This window comes from Micropterus salmoides, unplaced genomic scaffold (genome assembly GCF_014851395.1).
Source record: "Micropterus salmoides isolate LMB-PRFRI ecotype aquatic unplaced genomic scaffold, ASM1485139v1 Ms_hic_scaffold_156, whole genome shotgun sequence".
In the NCBI taxonomy this organism is placed as follows: Eukaryota; Metazoa; Chordata; class Actinopteri; order Centrarchiformes; family Centrarchidae; genus Micropterus; species Micropterus salmoides.
The window spans coordinates 1-26302 of NW_024040663.1; the positions used below are offsets into that span (position 1 = coordinate 1).

A 26302-nucleotide genomic window follows, 5' to 3' on the forward strand; every position below is an offset into this window, starting at 1 on the left:
GAACCAAATCCATTTTCAAGCAAGAAAGTGGTAAAAACCAAAGTTAATGGGAAGTCAAGTAAGAAGTGCTCAGAGATCATCTGTCCCAAAGTCTTAATGTAACATTTTTATCATTTTAATTATCGACTACAAATCACACAAATTGTGGGAAATCAAAAAATTAATGTCTAAGCTTTAAAACGACAATTAGACATTATTCTTTGTACGTGTATGTACAAGAGCCAATTCTGATGCAAGAAAGACTCAAAAAGGAAGACTGAGTGTCTCCATAACATAAAACATAAGCGAAATGAGATCAAGAATCTTCTATGAATGCTGTGTGGCACCAGCGGCACATGTGATTTCAAGGAGTACTTTAAATATCTAATTAAAATAAAAAAAAGGATATCAACCAAAATAGAGCTCTATTGAGAACTTGACCTAAAGATGAACTTTATGCCAATATGGAAGAGAAAAAGTCCTAAAAGTAGTAAGAATAATGGAAAGTTATATTGGGTGCTTGCCATGTTTTGAAATAGTTTTTTTTATTGTTTTAGTGTGTTCTTTTTTTTGTGTGTGTAAAACTTGTACAGTCCCATGACAACTGTGCAAAACTCATCTGCTAATAAAGTGATACGGTTGGCCTTGAGTGAGGATTGTTCTGTCACTCTGTACTGTAGCCTGTTGTACAAGCAAGATCATTCACAACTGTCATTATGTTGGTTTACTGTGGTTTATTAGAGTGACAGCAACTCCGGTTACTGACAGTGTTACTGAGTGTAACAGCCTCTGAACTAGTGAGGAACAAATAGGTAAACAAAGCTTGAAATCCGTCAGCGTGATAAAGGTATGAAAGTACCATGTGAGAGCAGAGATGCCTGTGAAAAACCCTTAACACTTTTACACATTCACTGCATGAGCTGAAGATGCGTGTATCTAATGTTGTAGCTGGTGCATAGCTGTCTAGTTACAGACAACAAAATGTAAAGATCAGTGTAAGAACACTTTGTAAGAAATTTTAAAATTTTCATACAGAACAACCATGTATAGCTGGCCGAGTCTTGTTGAGTCGTGCAGTAGTATGTTCCAGATTGACAATATTACATTAACAAGACTGTGGATCCAGAATGATTTCATACATACATCAGGGAAAACCAGTGCTCAATAATTGTTTTCTTTGCAGAGGTAAACCCCATGAATACCATATACTGAATTTGCTTCAAAGTAACATCAGAGCCATAATTAAGGAGGCAAAAAGCAGGATTAGGAACATAAGCAATATCAAGTATATCAGATAGAGCAGAGTTTACATGGTACCAAAACTGAAAGATAACAGGACATGTGTAGAAATGTCAGGTGCAGTACTGTGGCATATGTGTCAGTCGTATGCAGCTTGTAGTCTTATCCGAAATCTCTTATAGGGTGTAGTGTACGCTCTGTGAATTGTTTTAACACGTCACACTAAGATTGGACCACATTCTGTTCCAATCTAGAGTTATATTAAATCTTCCCAGCTCCCTATTCCTAATGGCTTTGATTGGAAAATTATTTGCTCTGAATTCAATTAGTTTATTATATATCACAGACACAGAGGATTTGCCCAGTAGTGGCACAACCCATCGTAACATGGGGTGTGAGGGGGAGAATTCCAGGGAACTCCATACGCTTTTAGGGCTGCTCTTAGTTGAAAGTATACAAAATAGGAGTCCGCAGGGAGAAAGAACTGTGTCCTTAAGTCTTCGATGGAACGAACAACATGGACGTTGTACATGTCCCAAACTCATTTATTCCCAGGTATGACCAAGAAGGCTGGGTGATCGGTTGGCTGCCACATAATAGAATCGGGTTATGCCATAATGGAGTCTTCTGACAGCATTTCAGCGGGCCTCCCATCCAACGTTCAGCTTGCCTCCACACCCGTATAGTGTTTGCAATGAGGGCCCAGGTGAAATTAAAACGCTGCCATGCTTTACCTTCTGCTGTTTCACAGTGTAAATATGACAGTTAGACACATTTTTACGCTTTGTTTGAAGTCCCCAAATTACCAAACCAACAAATGCATCTCGTAGAAAATTGTGTGTGAATGAGTATGTGCCTGTGAGGTAGGTTTCAGTAGGTGTGAAACAGGAAGGGGAAAGCTGACTAGTTGTTGGTGGTCTGTGTTTCACAAATAAACCTGTAAAAACCAATAAAGGAAATGCAAACTAAAGCAGAACAAACTCATTTCGGAAAATGCCTACGTGAGGCATGTAAATAGGCAAGATGATTCACAGTGACATCGACTGTAACTAATAGCAGATGCCTCAACTGCACATGTGAACAACACACAGCAAATCATGCAAATATTTTGTTCAAAGAGTTCAGATATCTCTGTAAACTTCCAGCAGTTTTCAAGGGCTATGTGATTAGGAGATAATGGAACCAGAATAGTTTGTGCTTCACATAGAGGACAAAATACACACATACAATTACAACCACACATACACAAATATACACATACATATGCATGATAAGGAGGGAAGGCTGTTCCAAAGCTTAAGATTATTTTAAGTAAATTTTGCACATCTGAAGCATATCTGGGTGGAGTAACAACTACACACATCTACAATTGGCTTATGCTAAGTCAGAGTGTTTGCAAAAATGGTTAACACTTAATCTGGTAACTAAGCACATATGCAGCTTTTGTGGTCATCAAATGCATTCTTTGCTCACAGCACAATTTTCCATTGAGCCAACACAGTTTCACTCCCTACTGGTCAAATGTCTGACGCATGGTCAAGGCCCTTTGTCGTCGCTTTTTAAAGACTTGGGTAGCCCTTTTGCATCAATTATTGACATTTAGGGATCCACAGTCAAGTTAGCAACGCTTAGCAACAATAAATATGCAATATCCGGTTACACTTTCAAGATAAAACGTAACGTTTCGATACATTGCCATGTTGAAACGCGCATAATTAAAGTCGTGAAACGTTGCAGTTTCGTTACGTTTAGGCACAGAAAGTACTTGGTTGGGTTTAGGCAACAAAACTACTTGGTTAAGGTTAGGAAAAGATCATGGTTTGGGTTAAAATAGCTATGTATGACAATTAAGACTTAAGTTAACTAACGTTAATGTCAATTTACCTCACTCGCCTAAATAAAAACATTTAATGTTTTGTTTCGCACGGGACACAAACCCTGTTCCCCTGCTTCAAGGTCCGGGTTCTGGCCCTCTATCCACCCCAATCACCTCCTTACTTCGTCTTTTCTCTTAAATATCATACTTGCCTTTACCATCAAAAACTGACACAACAGGGCTTCCCTCAATACGTCGAACTATGACGTCAAAGGGATCCCTAGTGCGTCACAAACTGACGATTATGGCTCTTGACCAAGCGTCCATATGTGACGACTTGGGAGTGAGACCGGGTAGCGTGTAAACAACAAATCATTCTACATTTACCACCCAAAGACGATGAACTTTGACAAATATTGAAGCAAGGTTCAAGTTCCTGAAAGTTTATTCATGAAGCATAATCAATAGAGACCAGGAGCTGCTTTAAACACCACAGTAGAGTTTTGGAAATCATTGGCAGTACTGTAAAGATATCTGTCTTGTAGGAAAATTACTAAACCTTGCAAATAGAAATAAATGTCTGATTCCCAAAGTTACACCACTGATTGACAATAGTCCACAGCCTGAAGTGGAGACAACCTCACAGTTATGCAAAATTAGAGAAATTAGAGATTCTCAGACCTGTCAAGACCTGCTTGAAGGACTATGGCAAATAAGGGAGTGACACTTAAAATTAAATGATTTTGCTCCTGTCACACATGAAACACTGTGGATTTCTGGAAAATTGTCATTTAACTTGTGTTCATTTTGGACATTTTTGTGTGTACCTATATGAGACTGGGTGTACCTGATGCCAAATTAGATATTTAAAAATAGAGAAAGTTCCTGAATTACAAGAGTTTTGTTTTGAAAAGCTCCATTAAGCAATATGTATTGTGTAAGATGGCTCTTATAGTGATGAGATGGGATATCCTGGGCAATGAATAAATATAATTCTCTTTTAAAAGGAGCAATTTGGTAAAATAAAAATGCTGTGTTTGACTTTTGCAGTTTCATTCTTGTGGTGAATTAAGTGCTGATACATGTGTTTGAGAATAAAACTGCAAAGCTATTAAGCAGCATAAAAAGCCACAGAAGGAGTAGCTGAAGTCAACTCTGATAAACAGCGAGTCCAGCCTTCAACATCTATGTTCTCCGCTCTCTGCAAGTAAGACAGAAACATTGTTTCCTTCATGTTCATGTTTTTGAGACTTAAATTGTTTGTTATTAGCCATTGTTAAATCACTGGGGCACCAAATTAAAGAGGAGGAGCATTTTCCATCCCAGTTGAAAGGAGAGAGCAGACCATCGTGCAGAGGAGGACACACACACACACATACACACACACACACACACACACACACACACACACACACACACCCTGATGAAGATGTTACTAAACATTTAAACAAGTATGTGATGAGAAACTTGTTTTGTGTCAGATATTGCAAGATGGAGGTTTGCAAGACCTTTGTAGCAGCTGTAAGTCACTTGTCACCAAAGTGAAGAAGAACATGGGTGATGCTACAAAATATAGTGTAGCATAGTGTACTTGGGACATTTTTACTTGTAACTGAATAAACTGTAGATAATTGCTTCTGTGAATTTTGAGATTGTTTTTGACGGGGTGAGATGGAGTTAAAAATGCTGCTCATAGCATCAACTAACCACAGGACCCTTAGAGATAGTATATATTTATAGAACACCACACTGAATCAGATCAATGTCCCCACCCATGAATGTAAAAACTGGTTGTTAAATGTTTTATATGATTTAATTTGAAGGCTAAAATTGCAAAGCAGGTGGATAAAGTCTGCAGTCAGACTAGGGATGAGTCAATGGAGGCTGCCTGCAAGAAGATCACTGGAGAGATCAAAGACAAACTTGCAGCACACATGGTAATATTTCCGCCCCTTTGGCCTGGAACCTCCACAGTGGCCCTTTGAACATTCCTTCCTCTGCGCCGTGTTTTGGCAAGGTTAAATCCAGCTTCATCGATAGCTTCATTTTTAATTCCAATTTCAATTATGTAATTAAGTACTTATGACATGTTATACTTCAGAAAGCTCCATTAAAACACATGCTGTGTGAGGTGTATCATATAGGGATGTGTGTAGAGAAATACATATATATACTTTTTGTGTAAGTTAAGTGGTTTATTGTGGTATAGAATATATCTGCATTTGTTTCATTTATAAAGTTGGTTTAAAATACTGCTATATATTTTGCAAAACATGCTGTTTTTTGCAAGTACCTTGGCTAGTAAGGTGCCGATACATGTGTTTGTGAAGTGAGTGAGGTGCTCATACGTGTGTTTGAGAAGCAGCACAAAAATCCACAAAGAAGCAGCTGAAGAAATCTCAGAAGATGACCGCCATGGGTCCTGCCATCAGCATCGCTCTTCTCCTGCTCTCTGCATGAAAGAAAGCAACATAATTTACCTAACTGTCCTTATAATTCAGGTATATTCTGAGACATGTTTTCTTTCAGTTGTTGTTAAGTCTCTAGAGGTCCACACTGAAGAGGAGGAAGGTGTTCCACCTCAGTTAAAACATGACGTGAGGAAAGAGCAGATCTGAGTATTAAGGAGGTGAGAGACACACACACACACACACTGTTGTGTTACAGAATACACACACACACACACACACACACACACACACACACACACACACACACACACACACCCTGATGAATTTCAAGTTCTACTTCTTTTATTTAGACATGATATCTGACTGACTTATCCACATATGAGATGATACTGTCATTACAGTTTTTCTCAACACTATAACCAGAAATTTGAACTAAAATTTCAAAACCATAGTTCCATTTTTCAAAAAGCACAACCATTTCTCTAAACACTACACACAAATCCCTTCATTTCTCGTTGTCTACACCATGCGGTTGTTGAGAAAACACTAACATTCAATATTGTTCACTCAAGTCAGCATAGGTTGAACTCAATTAGCTCACAGCTACCCAGGTGGAAACACAAACAGTCGGAAGCTTCAACAGATAGAGGGCCAGAATTAGTTCATTCAGTTTTGAAACAATGGATCCAGAGAAATCTGAAGGAAGACATAGAGGACACCGGAGAGGAGGAGAAGGAGGAAGAAGAGGAGGAGGAGGAAGAGCAGTAGAGGTGAAGAGGAACAGTAGGAGTTGGAGGAGGAGATGGAATAGGAGTAGGAGGTGGAGTAGGAGGAGGTGGAGTAGGAGGAGGGAGGAGGAGAAGGTGGAGGAGGTAGATGGAGGAGGAGGGAAACGCAGGAGTAGTAGGGAGAGGAGGAGGAGATGGAGAACAAGAATCTCTGGCATGTCCCAGACCAAAGACGGGACGCTGGGGCAGAATAATTTGTTGTTTGGTGTGTTGTACTGTACAGTACACTGAGGAATAAAAAATGTGCAAATGTTTCTTTTGCTGTGTCTATCATGTGATAAGGTTTTTGAGGGGGAGAACCACAAGCAGCATTACTAATAAACAGTTTTTGTAGTATTGTTCTGAATTTCTCTCACTAGGTTGGAAAACTGTGTTGTATTGTGTGTGTGTGTGTGTGTGTTTTTTAGGGCTTGTGTATATGTCTGAGGGCAAAGTTTGGTTCCCCTTCGAGGGAACTCGAACTGTGTCGGTGACGACACTATGGGAACGCCTCTGGGCGTAGCAGGGCTGAACTATGAATGAAACTACTCCAATCCAAGTTACTAGAACGGTAGTGAGTGATGGCGTAACCGGAGGGGTATATAAGCACGACGGCACGCAGGACACATTAGCTTCTTTCTATTCAGCAGGCACTCTGGCTATGTTTGGAAACTCCATCATCCTACCTGAAGTCGAGACGAAGCAGATCATGTCGAAGCGATTCCGACAGTGTGTCTTTCCCTGTCAGCACTTCATCACGGAAGGTGATACCCATGGGATGTGCGTCTCATGCCTGAAGGATGTCGCACGCCCAGGCAGCTCTCGAGGGGGCCCCTGAGGGTGCTGAGGTCTCGAGCGGCTCTCTTTCTAGAGGATGGTCGGATGCGCTCCCCCCGTCGCCAGGATACGAGGAGTTGTTGGAAGTGGTGACGCGGGCTGTGGCCAAGCTGCACATTGATTGGCCACAGGCGGTGCAGCAGCCTTCGGTGAGCAGCAAACTAGATGAGCGGTTTCTGCTACACCGAGTGCCACCCCCGCGTCGGCGCTTACCATTTTTACCACAAACCCTTCTCTGCGCGGGAAGGTCTGTCTATGTCCCCCCGGCTGGACTACGGCAACGTGACGGAGATCAGACAGCATGGCTACGGAGCGATGCCACGGGTGGAGGAGGCGCTGGCTAGCTACCTCGCGAACATTTCCCCGTGGGTCCTGCGCACAGTAGTGGATGGCTACAGGATGCAGTTCCGGGTTCGCACCCCTAGATTCTGCAGGATGGTCGGGACTGCTGTACATGCATAACAGAGCCAGGTGTTGGGAAAGGAAGTCTGCTCTCTGCTAAGGAAAGGGGCCATAGAACTCATTTCCCCACCGGTCAGAGAAGCCGGCTTCTACAGCCGATACTTCCTGGTTCCCAAGAAGGACGGAGGATTGCATCCGATTTTGGATCTGCGGTCCCTAAACCAATCTCTGAGGAGATTCAGGTTCAGGATGCTTACCATCCCCGCCATCATCAGTCACATCCAATCCGAGGATTGGTTTGTCACAATAGATCTGCAAGACGCTTATTTCCACATCTCCATCCGTCCCTCTCACAGGAAGTTCCTGAGGTTCGCCTTCGGGGGCACGGCTTACCAGTATCGGGTTCTTCCGTTCGGCACTCTCTCCCCGCATGTTCACCAAATGCATGGATGCAGCGCTGGCCCAGTTGAGGCTCCAGGGCATCCGCATACTGAACTACATCGACAACTGGCTCGTCCCTGGCCCAGTCTCGAGAGTTAGCGGTTCGGCATCGAGATGTCATCCTCGCCCACCTTCAGCATTTGGAGCTGCGGCTCAACGCAAAGAATAGCGTGCTGACGCCCGCCCAACGAACTACGTTCCTAGGGGTGGTGTGGGACTCAACGACAATGCGGGCCCACCTGTCTCCCGCACGCGTCGAGTCCATTTTGTCCACAGTGACCAGAGTGCAGTTAGGCCGCGCCATCACTGTAAAACACTTTCAGAGGGTGTTGGGTCTCCTGACAGCAGCGTCCAGTATAATACCTTCCGGCCTACTGCACATGAGAGCCCTGCAGTGGTGGCTAAAGGGAAATCCGCTCCGGCTGATACGGGTTATGAGCGGGTGCCTTCGTTCCCTGCCTTCGTTCCCTGTCTGTATGGAGGAAATGTTGGTTCCTGTCCCAAGGTCCCGTGTTGGGAGCGATCTGTCGCCGAACAATTATTTCGACAGACGCCTAACCCTCGGGATGGGGCGCGGTCATGGACGGCCGCTTCGCGAGAGGCTCCTGGGAGCAGCATCATTTCTCTTGGCACATAAATTGCCTGGAAATGTTGGCGGTTTTCAGAGCTCTGAGGAGTTTTCTGCCCACCCTCCGCAGTCGCCACATCCTTGTCAGAACCAACAATACGGCAGTGGCGGCCTATTTGAATCACCAGGGGGGTCTGGGCTCGCGCCCATTATGCAAACTGGCACATCAGATCCTCCTGTGGTCCCAGCAGAGACTGCTGTCCCTCAGAGTGATGTACATCCCTGGGACCCAGATTCAAGGAGCAGACCTGCTGTTGAGACAGGGGCTGAGGCCCAGGGAATGGAGACTCCACCCCGATGTGGTGGAGTTATTATGCGAAGAGTTCGCCCCCATAGACATGGACTTGTTTGCATCCCGAGAGACGGCGCACTATCCCCTGTGGTTCTCCCTCTAGTCATGGTGCCATGGTGCAGACGTGACCGAGGCTGCGTCTGTATGCGTTTCCCCCAGTCACTCTGCTCCCGGGGGTCCTGGAGCGGGTCCACCAGGACGGCGTCCTGGTCGTCTACTACTAGTAGCCCCGTTTTGGCCGGCACGAGTGTGGTTCTTGGATTCAATATCGCTCCTCGAGGGCCCGCCCTGGCAGGTCCCTCTGAGTAGGGACCTGCTTTCCCAGGCGGAGGGTCGGATCTTTCACGTCCACGAGAAGGATGTACGGCCTAAAGTGGAATGTGTTCACCACCTGGTGCAGAGAACGGGCGGTGGACCCAGTTACCTGCTCGGTAAATGTGATACTGGAGTTCCTCCAGCACCGTTTCTCCGCTGGCCTCTCCCCGTTCACGCTCAAAGTGTATGTGGCTGCCATTGAAGCATTCCACACCCCTCTGAGTGATGGGCCCTTGGGGAGGCTTCCACTGGTCGTGCGCTTCCTCCGTGGAGCCAGGAGGATTAGACCCATGACTCGTTCCATGGTTCCCACCTGGGACCTGGCAGTGGTTCTTGAAGCGCTGGCTGAGGCCCCCTTCGAACCCCTGGAGTCGGCTGAGGCCAAGCACCTGACCCTTAAGATGACCTTTCTCCTCGAGGGTGGGGGATCTCCAGGCACTTTCGATTTCTCCCCGATGCCTGGAGTTTGCCCCGGGGAGGGTCAGGGCCATCCTGCACCTTTGTCCAGGTTATGTCCCTAAGGTTCCGGCTAGACTGGCTGGGTCCACGGTGCTGCAGGCGTTTCATCCCCCACCTCATGTGACGGCGGAGGACGGGAGACTTCATCTACTCTGCCCTGTCAGAGCACTGAGTATTTACACTCTGAGGTCTTCCCGGTGGAGGAAAGCAGACCAGTTGCTGGTGTGTTTCGGGTACCCCAAGGCTGGGCTCCCCGCTTCTAAACACACCATCAGCAACTGGATCGTTTAGACTATTTCCCTGGCCTATCAGGTGCACGGTTTGCCTTCACCTATGGCCATAAGGACGCACTCTACTCGAGGCATGGCGGCTTCTAGGGCCCTGCTCGCAGGGGCTTCACTCCAGGATTTGTGTGACGTGGCTGGCTGGGCCACCCCTCACACTTTTATCCGGTTTTACAGTCTGGACCTTCTTTCTGCACCCGGCACCCGTGTGCTCTTCTCCTAGTCGTGCCGTCAGGTTCTGCACGCTGGGGGCAGGCGGGGTTTTGGCGCGGCCTAAGTGGGTATCTCGTTCCCATAGTGTCGTCACCGACGCAGTTCGAGTTCCCTCGAAGGGGAACGTCTCAGGTTACGTATGTAACCCTTGTTCCTCGAGAAGGGGAACGAGACACTGCGTCGGTCCGCCACACCTCACCACACCTGGAGTGCCTTGCTTCATAGAAAGGGCTAATGTGTCCTGTGTGCCGGCATACTTATATACCCCTCCAGGTTACGCCGTCACTCACTACCGTTCTAGTAACACCAATAGGATTGGAGTAGTTTCATTCATAGTTCAGCCCTGCCACGCCCAGAGGCGTTCCCATAGTGTCGTCACCGACGCAGTGTCTCGTTCCCCTTCTCGGGGAACAAGGGTTACATACGTAACCCGAGACGTTTTTCAGCAAGATTGAATGGTTTTGAGTGGAAAGCTTAATTTTGATCTGAAAATAGGATGTTTGGGGAATTGGGTGAGAAGTTGTGGATTTGAGTTTCGAGAAAAAGAGGCAAAATTTCAAGAAATTTGTTTAAGCAATGGAGAAATACTGTAAAAACACATTTTCTTTCTTATTTTGTATGACGTAAAGCCTTTTTTTTATCAGATATTGTGGGATGGGGCTTTTCCAGGTCAAAATATAGCATTTTATATACATATATTTGAGCAAACTCTCATTACGCTCTTGTGCTCACATTTTGCTACAATTTAAGCATTTAATGGCCCTCCAGAGTCCAGTTTCATTTTAGTTCATTTTTAGCGACACTTGTTTTTGTTAAAGTGACATTTTTAACCTATTTTTCAGCTCAAACTTAGCTGTAAGTCTTACTTATAATTTTGTCAATTTAACAATGTATAAATGTGCCAGGAACCCAAAATATAATATAATATAATAACATGACACAGTCGCCTGCCAAAATGTACAAATCTTCACTCAAATACTAATTTAGAACAGTTTGTGGTTGTGAAAAAAATATTGTTTTACTTATTATACACAGCAGTAAAAATGTAAGATTTAAAACTTTAAATCACCCATTTGAATGTAAAGGGAATTTATCCCAATGCATTTTGGTGCCATTTTTATTGAGCCTGTGTGTGCATGCCTGTAAATCACTGAAAATATAAATAATTCAAAGTTGTAAAAATGTATTGACTATGTTCTATACACACAGAGAAATAGTGTGTGAGGGCCCACATCAGCGCTTTCAATTTAATTTCGGTTGTATCAGCTTGTCTCCCCATGGTTCCCACCATGGGGTCACGGCATGGCAAGAGATAAGAAAGAAAAATTCTGTTAAACAAAATCGTTTTTATTTTCTACCGCTTTATCTAATTTTCTTGTTTCTTTCTCACAATCTGAAAATTGGGCAGCTGCTGAACAACACCTGCAATCAAATAAAATATCAATTCGTCAGGTCTGCCTAAGAAGATCACCATAAAGTTCAAAGACAAACTGACTGATGCCATAGCAAACCATGGGTCTCCCATGTGTTCAACTTAAACTCTGCAAGAAAAATAAACCTGCCTATACAATAATACAGTAGACATTTCATATATATATTAATAATGCTCCACCACATAAATGAAGTATATTATTGTAGCAATGTTTCAACTGTATGCATATTGTCTTGTTGTTGCTTTTACAGTAAAGCTTATCTGAAGCTTTCCACAGACAGTGATGTAATTCTTCTCATTTCTTACTTACTGGCGTTTCTTTGAGACATGAGACATGTAAGAATTTTCTCTCTCATTAAACAATTGATAAAAGTTGAGAGAGTTGAACGGGCGAAGTAAAAAGTTACTGGAGCTCAGTCTCATTATAACTTCAGAGGGTTCTTGAATGTGGAAACAAATGCTGAAGTTCCAAAGTTATGTTGTAGATTATTTTCAAACATTACCTCTTTTAAAAAGAAATGTAACTAAAAATGTAAGCAAGAGGTGCCTATTCTGTATTACGGGTACTGTACGATTACTGAGCCATGAAGCTAGAAGTCTGGGGGAAGATTGGATAATGAGTGCAGTTACTTATTTCAAAATGATCATATGCTACTTTCCTACACTGGTGGGGTACAGATAAAAACAAAATGAGGATTGGTACACTGCAAAGTTACTAAATAACTGTGGGGTACATTTTGTGTTTTTCCAGTGGAACAAAGGTCAGGGACACACTGTAGGCCTAAAGCTTGTATGTTGCTGTGTTTGTTGTAACGTAGGCCTATCTATATGATGTACGAGGTACAACATTGCAGTTACAGGGGACTTCAGCAGCCTGAGGTGGTTCAGATTTATGCAATTGACATTGATAGTTTTTTCATGACGAGGTCTCTACAATAAATTCAGCCAAACTGAAAACCAGGAGCGTTCATCTAACATCCGAGGCGGCTCTAGAAAATGCTCTCTTGATTTTATGTCCTGTTTCATGTCAACAATGCTATGAGTCCTTCTATTACTCAGCAGACCTGATGCTAAAATCACAAGTAAACATCTCTGTCTAGACAAAACATCTCTATAACCTCCCATAACAACAGCTCCATGGACGGAAGTCTCAGCTGCCACTCAGCTGTGTGTGACTTTCAAGAATGGTTATTTCCTTTCCTTTTTAGGTACCCAGTAGTTCAGTTTATTTTTTAGTTCCCACCCATATGTATAGTACAAATAATTACACTGTAATAACAATTGGGAAGAATTCCGCAGTATTTTGTGGGCTGTAACCCAAAGCGTCAAACATTTTCCTAAACAATTTCACCAGTATTTGAAGTACAGGTCTATAGTCAACTTCAGGATTGTGCTACTGTAGATACATTAAAAACCTATAAACACAATGATTTACATTTAGTCTTGATGTTTCCCTTTCTTATTCAAAACAAAATGGATATATTTGCAGTCTTGTCATCACCATGAGTTTGCAAGGTGACCAGCAGAGAATCCAGGAAGTAACTTCAGCCAGTCATTAAATAGTCTGGTACAAATGCTCTGTAAGACCACAATCTTGTTTTTTACACACATGCTTTTGAACAGATTAAAAAAAAGATATTAGATGTTAAGTGAGTTTTACAGGTGCTAGTAGGTGGATTTTGTTTCCTTTGGACAGAGCCGGGCTAGCTGTTTCCCCCTGTTTACACTCTTTATGCTAAGCTAGCTAACTGGCTGCTGACTGTAACTTTATATTGATATATTACAGAAGAGATGAGAGCAGTATCGACTTTCTCGATTTAACTCAAGGTCCACTGACTTATTTGTTCTGATGTGTCTGTTGATAAAGATGAAGGTCAAGAAATGTAGCTGACAGCTTCAGAACCCCATTTCCTTATGCTTATGATACTACGTGCATTGACTGGAAAAGATAGATGAGAGGGTAGTGTTAAAGAGGTTGTTTGTGAAGCTGGTCTCCACAAAACCACCTGAAAGTTTCAGAACTATGACCAGATAATGGTTGTGGTTTGAAGCGGATGCTTGCTGATGTGTTACCGCCTCGCCTCTGCTTGTATAAAATGTGTGTTATCACAAGACCCACACACTCTCACACACACACTCTCAGAGCTCACTGCCAGCAATGGAAACCTCTTCGGTCCTCCTCGTGTGCGTCCTGGTGACATGTTCAGGTGTGCTGCAGAATGTGTTTAATTCTATATAATATTGTCTTTATCATGTAAAGTGTACTTCAGCATCTTTTGTTTTTTCTCTTTAGTCTGGATGGTCCACGGGAGAAGCTTACAGGTCAGCATTGACGATCAGGAGCAGGTGGAAACGGAAATCTCCGTGAAGGCCGGCAAGGTGACGTGGCTGCTTTAAACACTCCAGCATTCATCTTCAAATATCAGAGAATCACTTACCCCTCTTTTAAGTACACATACAGAAACATTATGTATTAAAAGTTACTAAGTACTTCTGCAAGAAAAAGAAATATTATTTTTATATGTCATTATTAGATTAATGCAACACTATGTAAGCAGCATTTTGCTGTTGTAGGTCGAGTTGGAGCTAGTTTTAACTACTTTACCCCAGTTACCCTCTCAAACCCCTCTTCCATCTGTACGCAGATACAGGTCCCTGGCCTGGAAACGGGTCCGCTACAGCAGAAGCTTTGTGCTTTCTGCCATTGCATCCATAAATAAGCTCCCCAGTGGTGACTGTTATGTGTGCTGCGTATGCTGTATGCTTACTGTTTGTGAATGTGAGGCTCTGTCAGTAATTTCATGAAGATGTTATCCTGTATTGTTATACTGTATAATATTGAACCAGTTTCAGAGGTTTCACAAGAGTAGCTGATGGTGACAAACACATTAATAAAAACTTAAAAATGTCTAAATATGTGTGTAGTCATAATGTGTTATGAACACATTAGTAGTTGTTTATATGCTGCTTATTAAAAGCATTTGTCACTTTCATCCACAGCTTCCAGGCTTATGCTGGGCATGCAAGTGGGCTTTAAACAAGGTGAAGAAAGTCATTGGACCTAACGTCACTGCAGAGGTAAAATAAAATGCCTGACAGCTCAGAAAACAGGAAGATGTAGTTGGTGCATTGTGGAAGGAGCAATAATATAACTTTTACTCTTGCAGAGTGTAAGACCCAAGTTGAAGTCCGTCTGCAACCAAATAGGCCTCTTAAAATCTCTGTGCAACAAATTTGTGGTGACACACCTCGGAGAATTAATTGAGGAGCTCTCTACTACTGATGATGTGAGGACGATCTGTGTCAACACTGGAGCCTGCAAGTAAGTTACCAGCTAATTATTGACACGACTTGTAATGGAGTATTTTTAAAGTCTGGTATTGTTACTTGAATTATTTTGATCTTTCACTGTTTTTCTGATGTGCTCTCTTCAGACCAAAGGAATGGTTGGACCTGCTCTTTTATCCAAGTGACAAGGATCCCCAAATTGAAATTCACGAATATGTTCACATGGATTATAATTAAACTGCATTTAACGTGTGTGGTAAATATTTGTGGCAGTGGCATGTACCTAAAAAGTATGTGATCAAGGATCTCTTTCAGCTTTCCTTTTGTCACAGCATTTACTTTGGGCTGCATTTTGTCTTGTACCTTTATTATCTTTGTAATGTCTGCAATATCAATTTCTATTTCAGTGTCTGTGCACAGATGAAAATCAATAAATGTTTGCATTTCAAATTTTATGTCTATTCTTTGTCGAACTGGACACAGAGTCAGTCTCAAATCAGAATCTCCAATTGTGGTGGTTAACTCTTTCACTTCAACTGAATGATTAAATGCATCTCTGTGGTTTATGAAAATTCTCTGGGCTTTCAAATTTTTCTTAGTGTTTAAAACAAAATTTACTTGTGATCTCTAGATGGCAGAAAATATTTTGTTATCACTTTAAATTCATTTTGAGAATATGGTTTCAATAAATGTAGTTAAGGTACTGAGAAATCTTAGTGAAGATTTGGAGAGATGGAAATACCTGCCACTTTAAAAATGAATGTCCTCCCACACCTAATTTATGTTGCAAGCGCTCTTCCCTTCCCCTTTGATAAATCTTTTTAAAAGAATTTAAAAGAATTAATTCGTTGATAAAGGTGGACATACTCCAATTAGTGTTCTTTGACCAGACACTGCATTTCAATCTGGAGTTGGTCCCCGGGCGCTGTACAGTGGCTGCCCATTGCTCCTTTAGGGACGGGTTAAATGCAGGGGATGAATCTCGGTACATGTATGTGTATGTGACAAAATGAAGTACCTTTACCTTTACCTTTATCTTTATCTTGACTGGATCTCCCAAATATAGAAAAATATTATATTGGTATAAATTCAAGATACCCCTAAAAGGTTCAGTTTGTAAGTTTAGTGGCATCTAGTGATGAGGGCTGAGAATTGCAAATGACGTCGTTCTTCCAACATCCGTGTGTGTTCATGTGCGATTAAGGTGAGACACTGCAGGTGAATTGGATAAAAAAAAAGAAAATTGATAGATATCACCATGAAAGTTTCCTAGTTGTTTACTTACATTAATTTAGACAATATTTTTTGTAGTACAGGTTTTCTGAAATATTATGTTATGTTATGTTATTATTATGCTTAAGTTCAGTTAAATTTGATGGTGACCGTTTGTAGACTGCTATATTCAAGTCATTCCACAGATTTTCAATGGGGTTTAAGTCTGGGCTCTGACTAGGCCATGCAAGGACATTCACCTTTTTCTCATTCAACCACTGTGTGGTCAGTTTTGCTGTGTGCTTTGCGTCATTGTCATGTTGGAAGGTAAATCCCATTGACAACTTTCTGGCAGAGAGCAGCAGATTTTCCTCAAGAATTTGACAGTATTTTGCCCCATCCATTTTTCCTTCTATCCTGACTAGTACTCCAGTCCCTGCTGCAGAGAAACAACCCCATAACATGATATTACCACCTCCATGCTTTACTGTAGGAATGGTGTAATTTGGATGGTGAGCTGTATTGGATTTTCGCCAGACATATCGTTTGGCGTTGAGGCCAAACAATTCAATTTTAGTCTCATCTGACCATAACACCTTTTTCCACGTGGCCTTAGAATCTTCAAGGTGCATTTTGGCAAAGCTCAGTCGTGACTGCATGTGGCCTTTCTTGAGGAGTGGATTTTTTCTTGCAACCCTCCCATACAGGCCACATTTGTGGAGAATTTGTGATATTGTTGTCACATGCACACAATGACCACTCTTTGTCATGAATTCCTGCAACTGCTTCAGAGTTGCTGTAGGCCTTTTGGTAGCCTCTCTGACCAGTTTCTGCCTAGCTCTTTCGTCCAGTCTGGAGCGACGTCCTGACCCAGGGAAGGTCAGTTGAAAGTCAATTGGCTTTGTGTGCTATTGAGAAGGTGATTAACTACACCTGGTTGGGTTTACAAGTCATTTTTAGGAGGGGGGTGATTCTTTTTCCAACTCAGTGATTTTTTTTTTCTGACAAGTTGGTATTATATCTTTCACTTGGATGTTATAAGTTGCACTCAGTAAATACAGCTGAATGAAACAAAAACTGTGTCTGTCTTCATTTCAGGCTCCAAAGCAACAAAATGTGATTATTTTACAGGGGGGTGATTCTATACCCACTGAATCTAAGATTATTGTAGAGAATATCCTATTAGATCCTAAATTATGCATTTTGAATTATATGGATGACAAAAGTTGGCCAGATTTTAAGAAAAAGATTGTGTTGGTTGGATAGCTGTTAATTATAAGACAGTAATATCATTTTTTGTCCTGTACTTGAACTAATATGCAGTATTTGTCTCATCCCTGTGCATGAATCTAAATGAATGAATGAATAAATAAATAAATACATTTGAAAGTGTATTAATTATTAATGCCCATTGGCCAAGATAAAAAACCTCTTAGTTCCTTTAAACTTGATGTTTTTTTAGTCAAACAGTGACAGGATGACAGCTACATTTAAAGTTCAAAATAGTTGTGGTGTGACTGCAATGCTGTAAGAATTTGATTAGTCAAATCACATATAAAATTCTGGTGGTTTTTGTGGTGAAGCTTCTCAGAATCTGCCCATTAGATAAATGTATATTCAACCGAGAGCGATTGCTCTCTAACTTTCCTTTGACAGGGTGTTGCTGGGTGCTGTTAACATCCTGTTTTCACCAAAGCAGTGACAAAGATCAAACCATTAGCCTTTAGGTTACACAGATTGCGTGAATGCTAACTAGCAAATGTTAGCGTGCTAAAAAACAAAACCGTGATTCTGAACATAATACCTGCTGAACATCAGTAGCATGTAAGCGCTGTCATTGTGAGCATGTAAGCATGCTGATGTTAGCATTTGCTGTCTGTGCCTGTCTCAGTCAACATTCGCTTCGTATGAACATATACATACCTGGTACAGATATTTTCGGACGAAGAAATCTGCCGTGTAGTGTGTGATGCTGTTGACATTATGCACGTTCCCCCGGCAGTGCCCAGCTGCGAGCTTGTGCATAATCACGGCAGCAATGGCATGGTCCTTCTGTGCGTCCAGGGGTTCCCCCTTGGTTCACAGAAGCCAGGCTGTGTCAAATGAGCCCTTGAAGCTGTCATTACGCTTCATGCAGACAGGATAGCACTACACGCCACCCTGCGTGGGCCTTCATGCAGCCTGGCTCCGATGTCGCAGGCAGACCTTTTCCTCTGTTGCCTGTCCCTGCCCACCTCCCCCTCGTTGGAGGAGCGGCATTGTTACGGGCTCACCTCGTGCCCTGGCGACAGTGTCTGCCTCTGCCTCCTTCCCCCCACCGGGGATGCGGTACGGCAGGGGAACCACGCTACCTCTTGTGGTCCCTCCACACATGAGAGGACACCCAACAGACCCCTCTGACTGTGTGAAGGTCTCTCACGATGTGGCCCACGCCCCATGGGTCGTGGCTGGGCACCCCCCCTCCACCTGAACCGTGACGGCGGCAAGGGCAGCAGAGTGGCTTCCCTTCAGGGCCACCAGGGCGCCTCATCAGCAGGTCCGACCGCTTTTTAGAGACGCTACTCGGAGTGGCTTGCTTCCTGCTTGATACACAGATGGATGGACAGCCTGATCCGCTGGATCAAAGACTGCAGTTTGCCTCCCCCCCTCCCCTCCCCTGTGCCCTCTGGGCGGAGTTTCAGGAATAAGGGGTTCTACTCCTGCTACTTCCTGGTCAGGAAGAAGACAGGTGGTGAGAGGCCCATCCTGGACCTGTCACGGTTCAACAGGTCGATTATGGTGAGACCTTTTCGCATGTTAACAATGAAACAGGTGATGGAGTGTGCGCCAGGGAGACTGTCTCTCCTCCATCAACCTGAAGGAAACGTACTTTCTGCGGTTTTCTTTCCAGGGTGCCCAGTACTACACTATACAACCGCCTGCCCTTCGGTAACTCCCTGGCCCCGCGCACTTTTTGTGGTGGTGCAGACGGCCCAGCTAGTCGCACACCTGTCTTACCTGGGGCTTCACGGTGAACTGGAAGAAGAGTGCTCCTCTCCCCTCCCAGAGACTCCCCTACCTTGGCGTGGTACTGGACTCCTCTCTCCGGAGAGTGCGGCTCTCTCTGTGGGAGCTGCTCTGCCGGGTTGTCCCTCGAGCAGCGGTGGCAGCTCTGTCGGTCATGAGGCTTCTGGGCCTCATGTTGGCGGCTCACGTGGTGTTCCCCCTGTGCCTCCTCCATATGAGGAGGCTGCAGCGCTGGTTCATCTGCCCACGTGTCGACCCGATGAGATAGAGGCTCCTGATCTGGCCTACTGGCGGGACCCCCTCTCTCTTTCGGTCGGGGTTCCCCTGGGCAGGGTCACGTCCCATATCTCGGTCTTCACAGACGCCTCCCTGATGGGCTGGGGCGGGACCTGTCTTTCTCAGGTGGTGGGCGGTCTGTGGCAGGGCCACTCCACATAAACGTGCTGGAGCTCCTCACAGTGTGGAAGGTGATCCGACATTCTCCCCTCTGCGAAATAAAACGGGGGTTACGTACTGTAACCTGGATTATATGAGTATAGGTACAGCCCTCTAAGTTTTCAGTGCTGAAGAAAAGGCATTTGGGAGCCGATGGCTGGGTCTCACCGTTGTATATATACAAGGTGCGGACGTAGGAGAGGCCCACGCTGTGGTTGGGCGTAGACTAAAATTCTCAGTGCCGCGTAGGCGCGCGGAAGGGGAAAACCCAATAGCGATAGCCTTAGAGGGCTGCGCCTATACTCATAGAATCCGGGTTACAATACGTAACCCCCGTTACAATGGTTGATATTTTGCTTCATTACCATGAAAACACACAGTATAGTTGATGTACTCCTGTTTTAGTAATGTTAGCTAAAAACGAAAGTGCCAAATGTTTTAGGAAAACAAACTATGTTCATGATCTGTTTTGAAAGATTTACATCTTCAATAGGAACCAATAGTCTCAGGGCGGAGTGAACAATTTAATCAATTTATTAATTCTAAATGACAAATTTGAATAGAGACCTCAAATTTCAAGCAATATCCAAATTAATTTATACTACGCAGACATTGGGGATACAGGGCAGTGCGAGTACACTGATCCTCAGACTGGTTTAGCTGAGTGGATGATAAATCTCACACAGTGGTTTTAATGGTTGACTTTGACAGATTTTATAAATGAGCCCTGGTGGAATGCTGCCATAATGAAAATTACCATTTTGGTTTCATATGAGCTAAACTGAGGACATAATTCAATTTTTAAAGCCTAAATTTGTAATTTTCTATTAATCACTTTGGCAGTTTGCATTTTCCAAAGTAAAATGGATAATTCAGTTATTAATTTGGCCATACATCATGCACAAACATGCACATGAAATTTAAATAACATTAAATTATGAAAATTTTATGTTTACAGCCCAGGATTTATGTTGTAGGGACATAAATTTAATCCGAGACCCTCTTAGTGAGAAACCTGCAAAACTCCAACAGACATAGCTGCCTATGGGCAGCAAATGCGCAAGAGTGAAAACATTCACAGCTCATTCACTTAATCACACAACTAACACCATGTTCAGTCTTGAAACTTTGTTGTAACCACAAGCTGACATGATTAGTAGACATATGTGCCAAGACGCAGCAGGTCTCATGTAGCATCTGGAACCAATAGTTAAACAGATGAGTAAAGTGTTGTTGTTCAGGATATATGAACCTCTAAGAATTCTGGTTGAAATAGAAAATGGGCCACTGTAAGACAAAAGCATCATGAGTCCTTTTAATTGTCTTTTTAATACTTCAATGGGTTTAGGACAAAATTGCATCATGACACGAAAACATCACAAACACAACAAACATCCTTTATGCACTTACGACTTTCACAGATACACATAAATAAGGCTTACAAAGTACATGAATCATATAAGCTATTTACACAGAATGTCCATGGACAAAATGTCAGTGATTTCTTTCTTGTGTGCAGTTCACAACCTCAAGCTATTACCGCTAACTAAACAAAACCTTTAAAAAAAATTAAAGGTAGCACCCCTTATTAAAAAAGTTGTGGGTTTGTGGTTTAATAAAAACAAAAGTTAGCTACTCTCTCTGCATCTCTGAAGCATGTTTCATTTTTTCCCCTCTTTACAGGGAGACTACAGCAGAGAGCAGGCACTTGCTTTTTCGGTCAATAAAGTGTCCTTGTGACCGACTGTTGTCCCAGCTCTGCTTTAAGGCCTGCCGGTCCAACTTGTTGACTCCCTGAGAGCAAAGACGGAGATCCTTGACCCGCTCTGACAAACCATCCAGAGCTGCACTGTCCCAGGGGCCAGACACCTGACAGCCTGTGGGAAAAGCAACAAGCAGAAATTCACAAACTATATTTGATTACTGCCGCTGTTTCTTTCACAAAAAAAATTCAGCATCCAAATCTAGCCAGTGACCACATGTCCCAGGTCATAAATCTAAATATTACAAAACAGCCTCACAAGTATAAACATATTATACAAATTTAAACAAACTTAACCCAAACAAAACATAATCTAAATGTTTACATCAATATATTAGTCAGTTAAAACATTGTATATCTAATTCAGTTCATAGTCTGTCATCCATATTAACTAAAAGTATGAGAATTTTATCCATTTTTATATTTCATGCTTCACACACACACACACACAAAACTGCTATAACATTATGAAAAAAACACTTCAATTAAAGCTCATTCCTCAATTCTAATCAAATCTTATTCCGACTTTAACTTTACACAATATTTGTGACAAATCAAAGAATTTTGTTGTCCACCTCACTCAATTCACAATTTTCACAATCCAGTATCAACATGTAGTAGAAAGTATCGTATCTGTGCAGTGATCTCTTACTTTCAGGTAAAATATATATCTTTTTGATCAATGAAAAATCATTTTAAAAAGGCAGAGAAGAAGGCTGCTAGCAAACAAGCACCTTTATAAGGTCTCAAGAGACAGTGAATGACACCTCACTGTTTAAACTCCACCTGTAACTTATGACCCAAACACACAACATATACACACACACATATTTACCTTGAAGGTTTAGAAGGGTTAAAGGTCGACACGCCTCTCTGAGAGAGATCAGAATGTTGTGAAGTCCTGCCGAGGTAACAGACGGGTTTCCTGATAGGTTCAGACTCACCAGAGTCAGACAAGAAGGCAGGCACCTTGGAGGGAAAACCAAAAAGTTTGAAAGAGAAACTGATAACTGCAAAGGCAAATAAAGGATGGCAGAACAAACCACAGACATCTCTACTGAGAGACCTTTCACAGAGAGAAAGAGCTCCTTGTTAAGTTAAAATGGCATCACTAATAACATAACTCTGAACACTTGTTCAAAGATTAACAAAGACCTTTGGCGGCATGCTTAGAAGCCATATCTACACCATAACTATGAATCATGCATGTTCTCACAGAAAAACACGGCAGCAGACTCACAAACACACACCTGGCCAATGCGGCTACGCTGCTGTCTGTCAACCCGTTTGCTGCCAGACTCAGGTGCGTCAGTGAACACTCGTCCTACGAGGAAAAACACATTTTTTATTTGCTTCTACTGTAAAGCGCGCGCACGTGTGTGTGTGTGTGTGTGTGTGTGTATACCTGTGACAGAATGTTGGTGAGGTGTTCCAGCGGTAGATAATCCGCTGGATCCCTTCGGACAGCAGACAGGTCCAGGTGTGTGAGAGAGTGCAGAGGCAGAGTCTTCAACACCAGCTCAAAGCCAGTGGAGCCCAGTGCATTGTGGGATAGACACACTGATTTCAGGTGGCCCGTGCCTGAAAGATCAAAAAGGACATTTAAATATTTACTCGCTCTGAAATAAATTGTCGGGCTCCATCTCCTTTGTCTCCATTTTTAGCCAGTTACAAAACGTGACACTTCTTGTTAGTTAAAGCTCTAAACAGAACTTTATCAATACAAGGATATGATTAATACAGGACGCTGATGTTGACAGCTTTATTGATTCTGCTTATCACAAAATTAGCCACTTACCATAAGCTCTAATTTAAAAATCAAAGCAAACTACAACTTTACCCATCCCATTAACTCATCTCTTATCTAAAAATCCAGTGGCGTTTCAGTGAGGCTCCGGCCTGTGAGAGAGTTACCTGTCAGGGCGCTGGCAAGCAGCAGTCGATGCTGCTGTAGGAAGCGAGCAGTGAGGCCACAGGCCTGCAGGGACAGCTTGGCTAACAGGGGGCAGCAGGACAGCAGGCAGGACAGGGACTCAGATACACCGTCACCCAGCGGGTTCATACTGAGGTCGAGCTCCTCCAGGCACTACGAGAGGAAACGTCCACACATAGCAACGTGCACGAGAGAGAATTCTACATAAAATTACATTCATATTAAATGGGTGATGTGTCATTCTCGCATGTGTTGGAAACTTGTGCAAGATGTTTGAGATGACTGTTTCAACACCGTGGTTTGTGACACAGTGAGGGTCTTGTCACACTAACCAACGAGCTAATAAAGACTAACAAACTTCGTGAATACGAGCATAATAACAAATGCATTTCCTGTAGTAATTGGTAATCAAAACCAAAACAAACTGTTCATCGCCGGGAAGCAACTAGTAAACTTGAAAAATAATTTAACTTGTGCCTGCTTTTTCATGCAGTGTAACATCTGAATCTAGTGTGTCACCACAGCAAGAAAACAGTGGTACCACTAATAGATACTAAACCACAAAGAAATGCTTACTCACTGCTTGTCTTTGTCACATAGATGGGTTTCAGATTCTGAGATAACCAGTTCGAAGAAACTCACATTGTATTTTTGGTGGCAGACATTTCATATAAATCACATAAGACAGACATACACTGCTTTCACAGATACGATTAAAAAGTGTGAGAAAATATGTTTTAAGCCTGAATTTACCCTTTAAAGTTTCAATTACAGGTACTGGTCATATAATTAGAATATCATCAAAAAGTTGATTTATTTCAGTAATTCCATTCAAAAAGTGAAACTTGGATATTATATTCATTCATTACACACAGACTGATATATTTCAAATGTTAATTTCATTTAATTGTGATGATTAAAACTGACAACTAATGAAAATCCCAAAAATCAGTATCTCCAAAAATTAGAATATTACTTAAGACCAATACAAAAAAAGGATTTTTAGAAATGTTGGCAAGTATGAGCATGTACAGCACTCAATACTTAGTTGGGGCTCCTTTTGCCTGAATTACTGCAGCAATGCGGCGTGGCATGGAGTCGATCAGTCTGTGGCACTGCTCAGGTGTTATGAGAGCCCAGGTTGCTCTGATAGTGACCTTCAGCTCTTCTGCATTGTTGGGTCTGGCGTATTGCATCTTCCTCTTCACAATACCCCATAGATTTTCTATAGTGTTAAGGTCGGACGAGTTTGCTGGACAATTAAGAACAGGGATACCATGGTCCTTAAACCAGGTACTGGTAGCTTTGGCACTGTGTGAAGGTGGCAAGTCCTGTTGGAAAATGAAATCTGCATCTCCATAAAGTTGGTCAGCAGCAGGAAGCATGAAGTGCTCTAAAACTTCCTGGTAGACGACTGCGTTGACCTTGGACATCAGAAAACACAGTGGACCAACACAGATGACATGGCTGATGACATGGCTGAGTGATGGCCATCACTGACTGTGGAAACTTTACACTGGACTTCAAGCAACGTGGATTCTGTGCCTCTCCTCTCTTCCTCCAGACTCTGGGACCTTGATTTCCAAAGGAAATGCAAAATTTACTTTCATTAGAGAACATAACTTTGGACCACTCAGCAGCAGTCCAGTCCTTTTTGTCTTTAGCCCAGGCGAGACGCTTCTGACGCTATGTCTTGTTCAAGAGTGGCTTGACACAAGGAATGCGACAGCTGAAGCCCATGTCTTGCATACGTCTGTGCGTGGTGGTTCTTGAAGCACTGACTCCAGCTGCAGTCCACTCTTTGTGAATCTCTCCCACATTTTTGAATGGGTTTTGTTTCACAATCCTCTCCAGGTTGCGGTTATCTCTATTGCTTGTGCACTTTTTTCTACCACATCTTTTCCTTCCCTTTGCCTCTCTATTAATGTGCTTGGACACAGAGCTCTGTGAACAGCCAGCCTCTTTAGCAATGACCTTTTGTGTCTCGCCCTCCTTGTGCAAGGTGTCAATGGTCGTCTTTTGGACAGCTGTCAAGTCAGCAGTCTTCCCCCATGATTGTGTAGCCTACAGAACTAGACTGAGAGACCATTTAAAGGCCTTTGCAGGTGTTTTGAGTTAATTAGCTGATTAGAGTGTGGCACCAGGTGTCTTCAATATTGAACCTTTTCACAATATTCAAATTTTCTGAGATACTGATTTTGGGGTTTTCATTAGTTGTCAGTTATAATCATCAAAATTAAAAGGAATGAACACTTGAAAGATATCAGTCTGTGTGGAATGAATGTATAATTATATAAGTTTCACTTTTTGAATGGAATTACTGAAATAAATCAACTTTTTGATGATATTCTAATTATATGACAGCACCTGTATAATGTATGTAATTGAAACAAACTACTATGTTGATTTCCAACACAATCTGGATCGAAGCAGTGACAGTTAGGGGGCCGCATTATCTTCAAAAGCTGCCTAGCAGCATGAAATCACAGAGGAAACACTGATGACAGCTGGTGGAATAAAAAGATGGGCTCTTTACCGGAAACGCAGGATGGCTCTGTCCCTTTAAAGCATTTACAGCCTTCTCCAGCCCTTCCCCTGTAATGTGACTGGCAGAAATGTCCAGCAGCCGAAGCCGAGGCATGGTGATTGTTGTGGCAACCAGCTCGGGCAGAAGATCATCACTGAGACGGTTGCCAGAAATCCGCAGCTCGGTGAGACTAGCCTGCAATTTTAAGGCACGAAGGAGCGGGTTGAGGGAAGAGGAAGCCAAGCTGAGGCCACACACCGACACGGAGGAGCTCCCATCCTGCACCTCACACAGCCGGGTGATGCGCTTCTTCTCATCTGCGGGGAGACAACGAGATGTCATGCTTCTCGAGAATTGGATATAACGAGATGGGATATAAAAATGTGAATGTCTGCATTTGCGTGTATTTGTGTGTGTTGCTCACCCACTGCCAGGCTGTGACAGGCCTTCTTGTAGCGCTCAGGGAGAGGAGGGAGATCCCAAGAGCAAACTTCAGCCAGAACCTACAACACAACACACCATTATGACTCTGTCCTAAGGAAAATATCATCTTAGAGCAGTCTTTATAAAGGCACTTTTCTCAACACTCAGACTGGCCTCACCTCTTCATTGGTGTGCAGTACA

General features: G+C 42.9%; 1 protein-coding gene across 1 annotated transcript; it reads right to left on the reverse strand.

Annotated features, from left to right (window-relative positions):
* Window positions 1–20766: 20766 nt before the first annotated feature.
* LOC119904810 (tonsoku-like protein) lies at window positions 20767–26298 on the reverse strand (the record flags this gene model as incomplete). Its single annotated transcript, XM_038721491.1, has 8 exons — window positions 20767–21333; window positions 22054–22187; window positions 22469–22542; window positions 22624–22799; window positions 23133–23304; window positions 25688–25995; window positions 26103–26181; window positions 26281–26298. Coding segments are annotated over 8 exons (1161 nt in total), but the record flags the coding sequence as incomplete, so codon positions are not given.
* Between the last annotated feature and the right edge of the window lie 4 nt (window positions 26299–26302).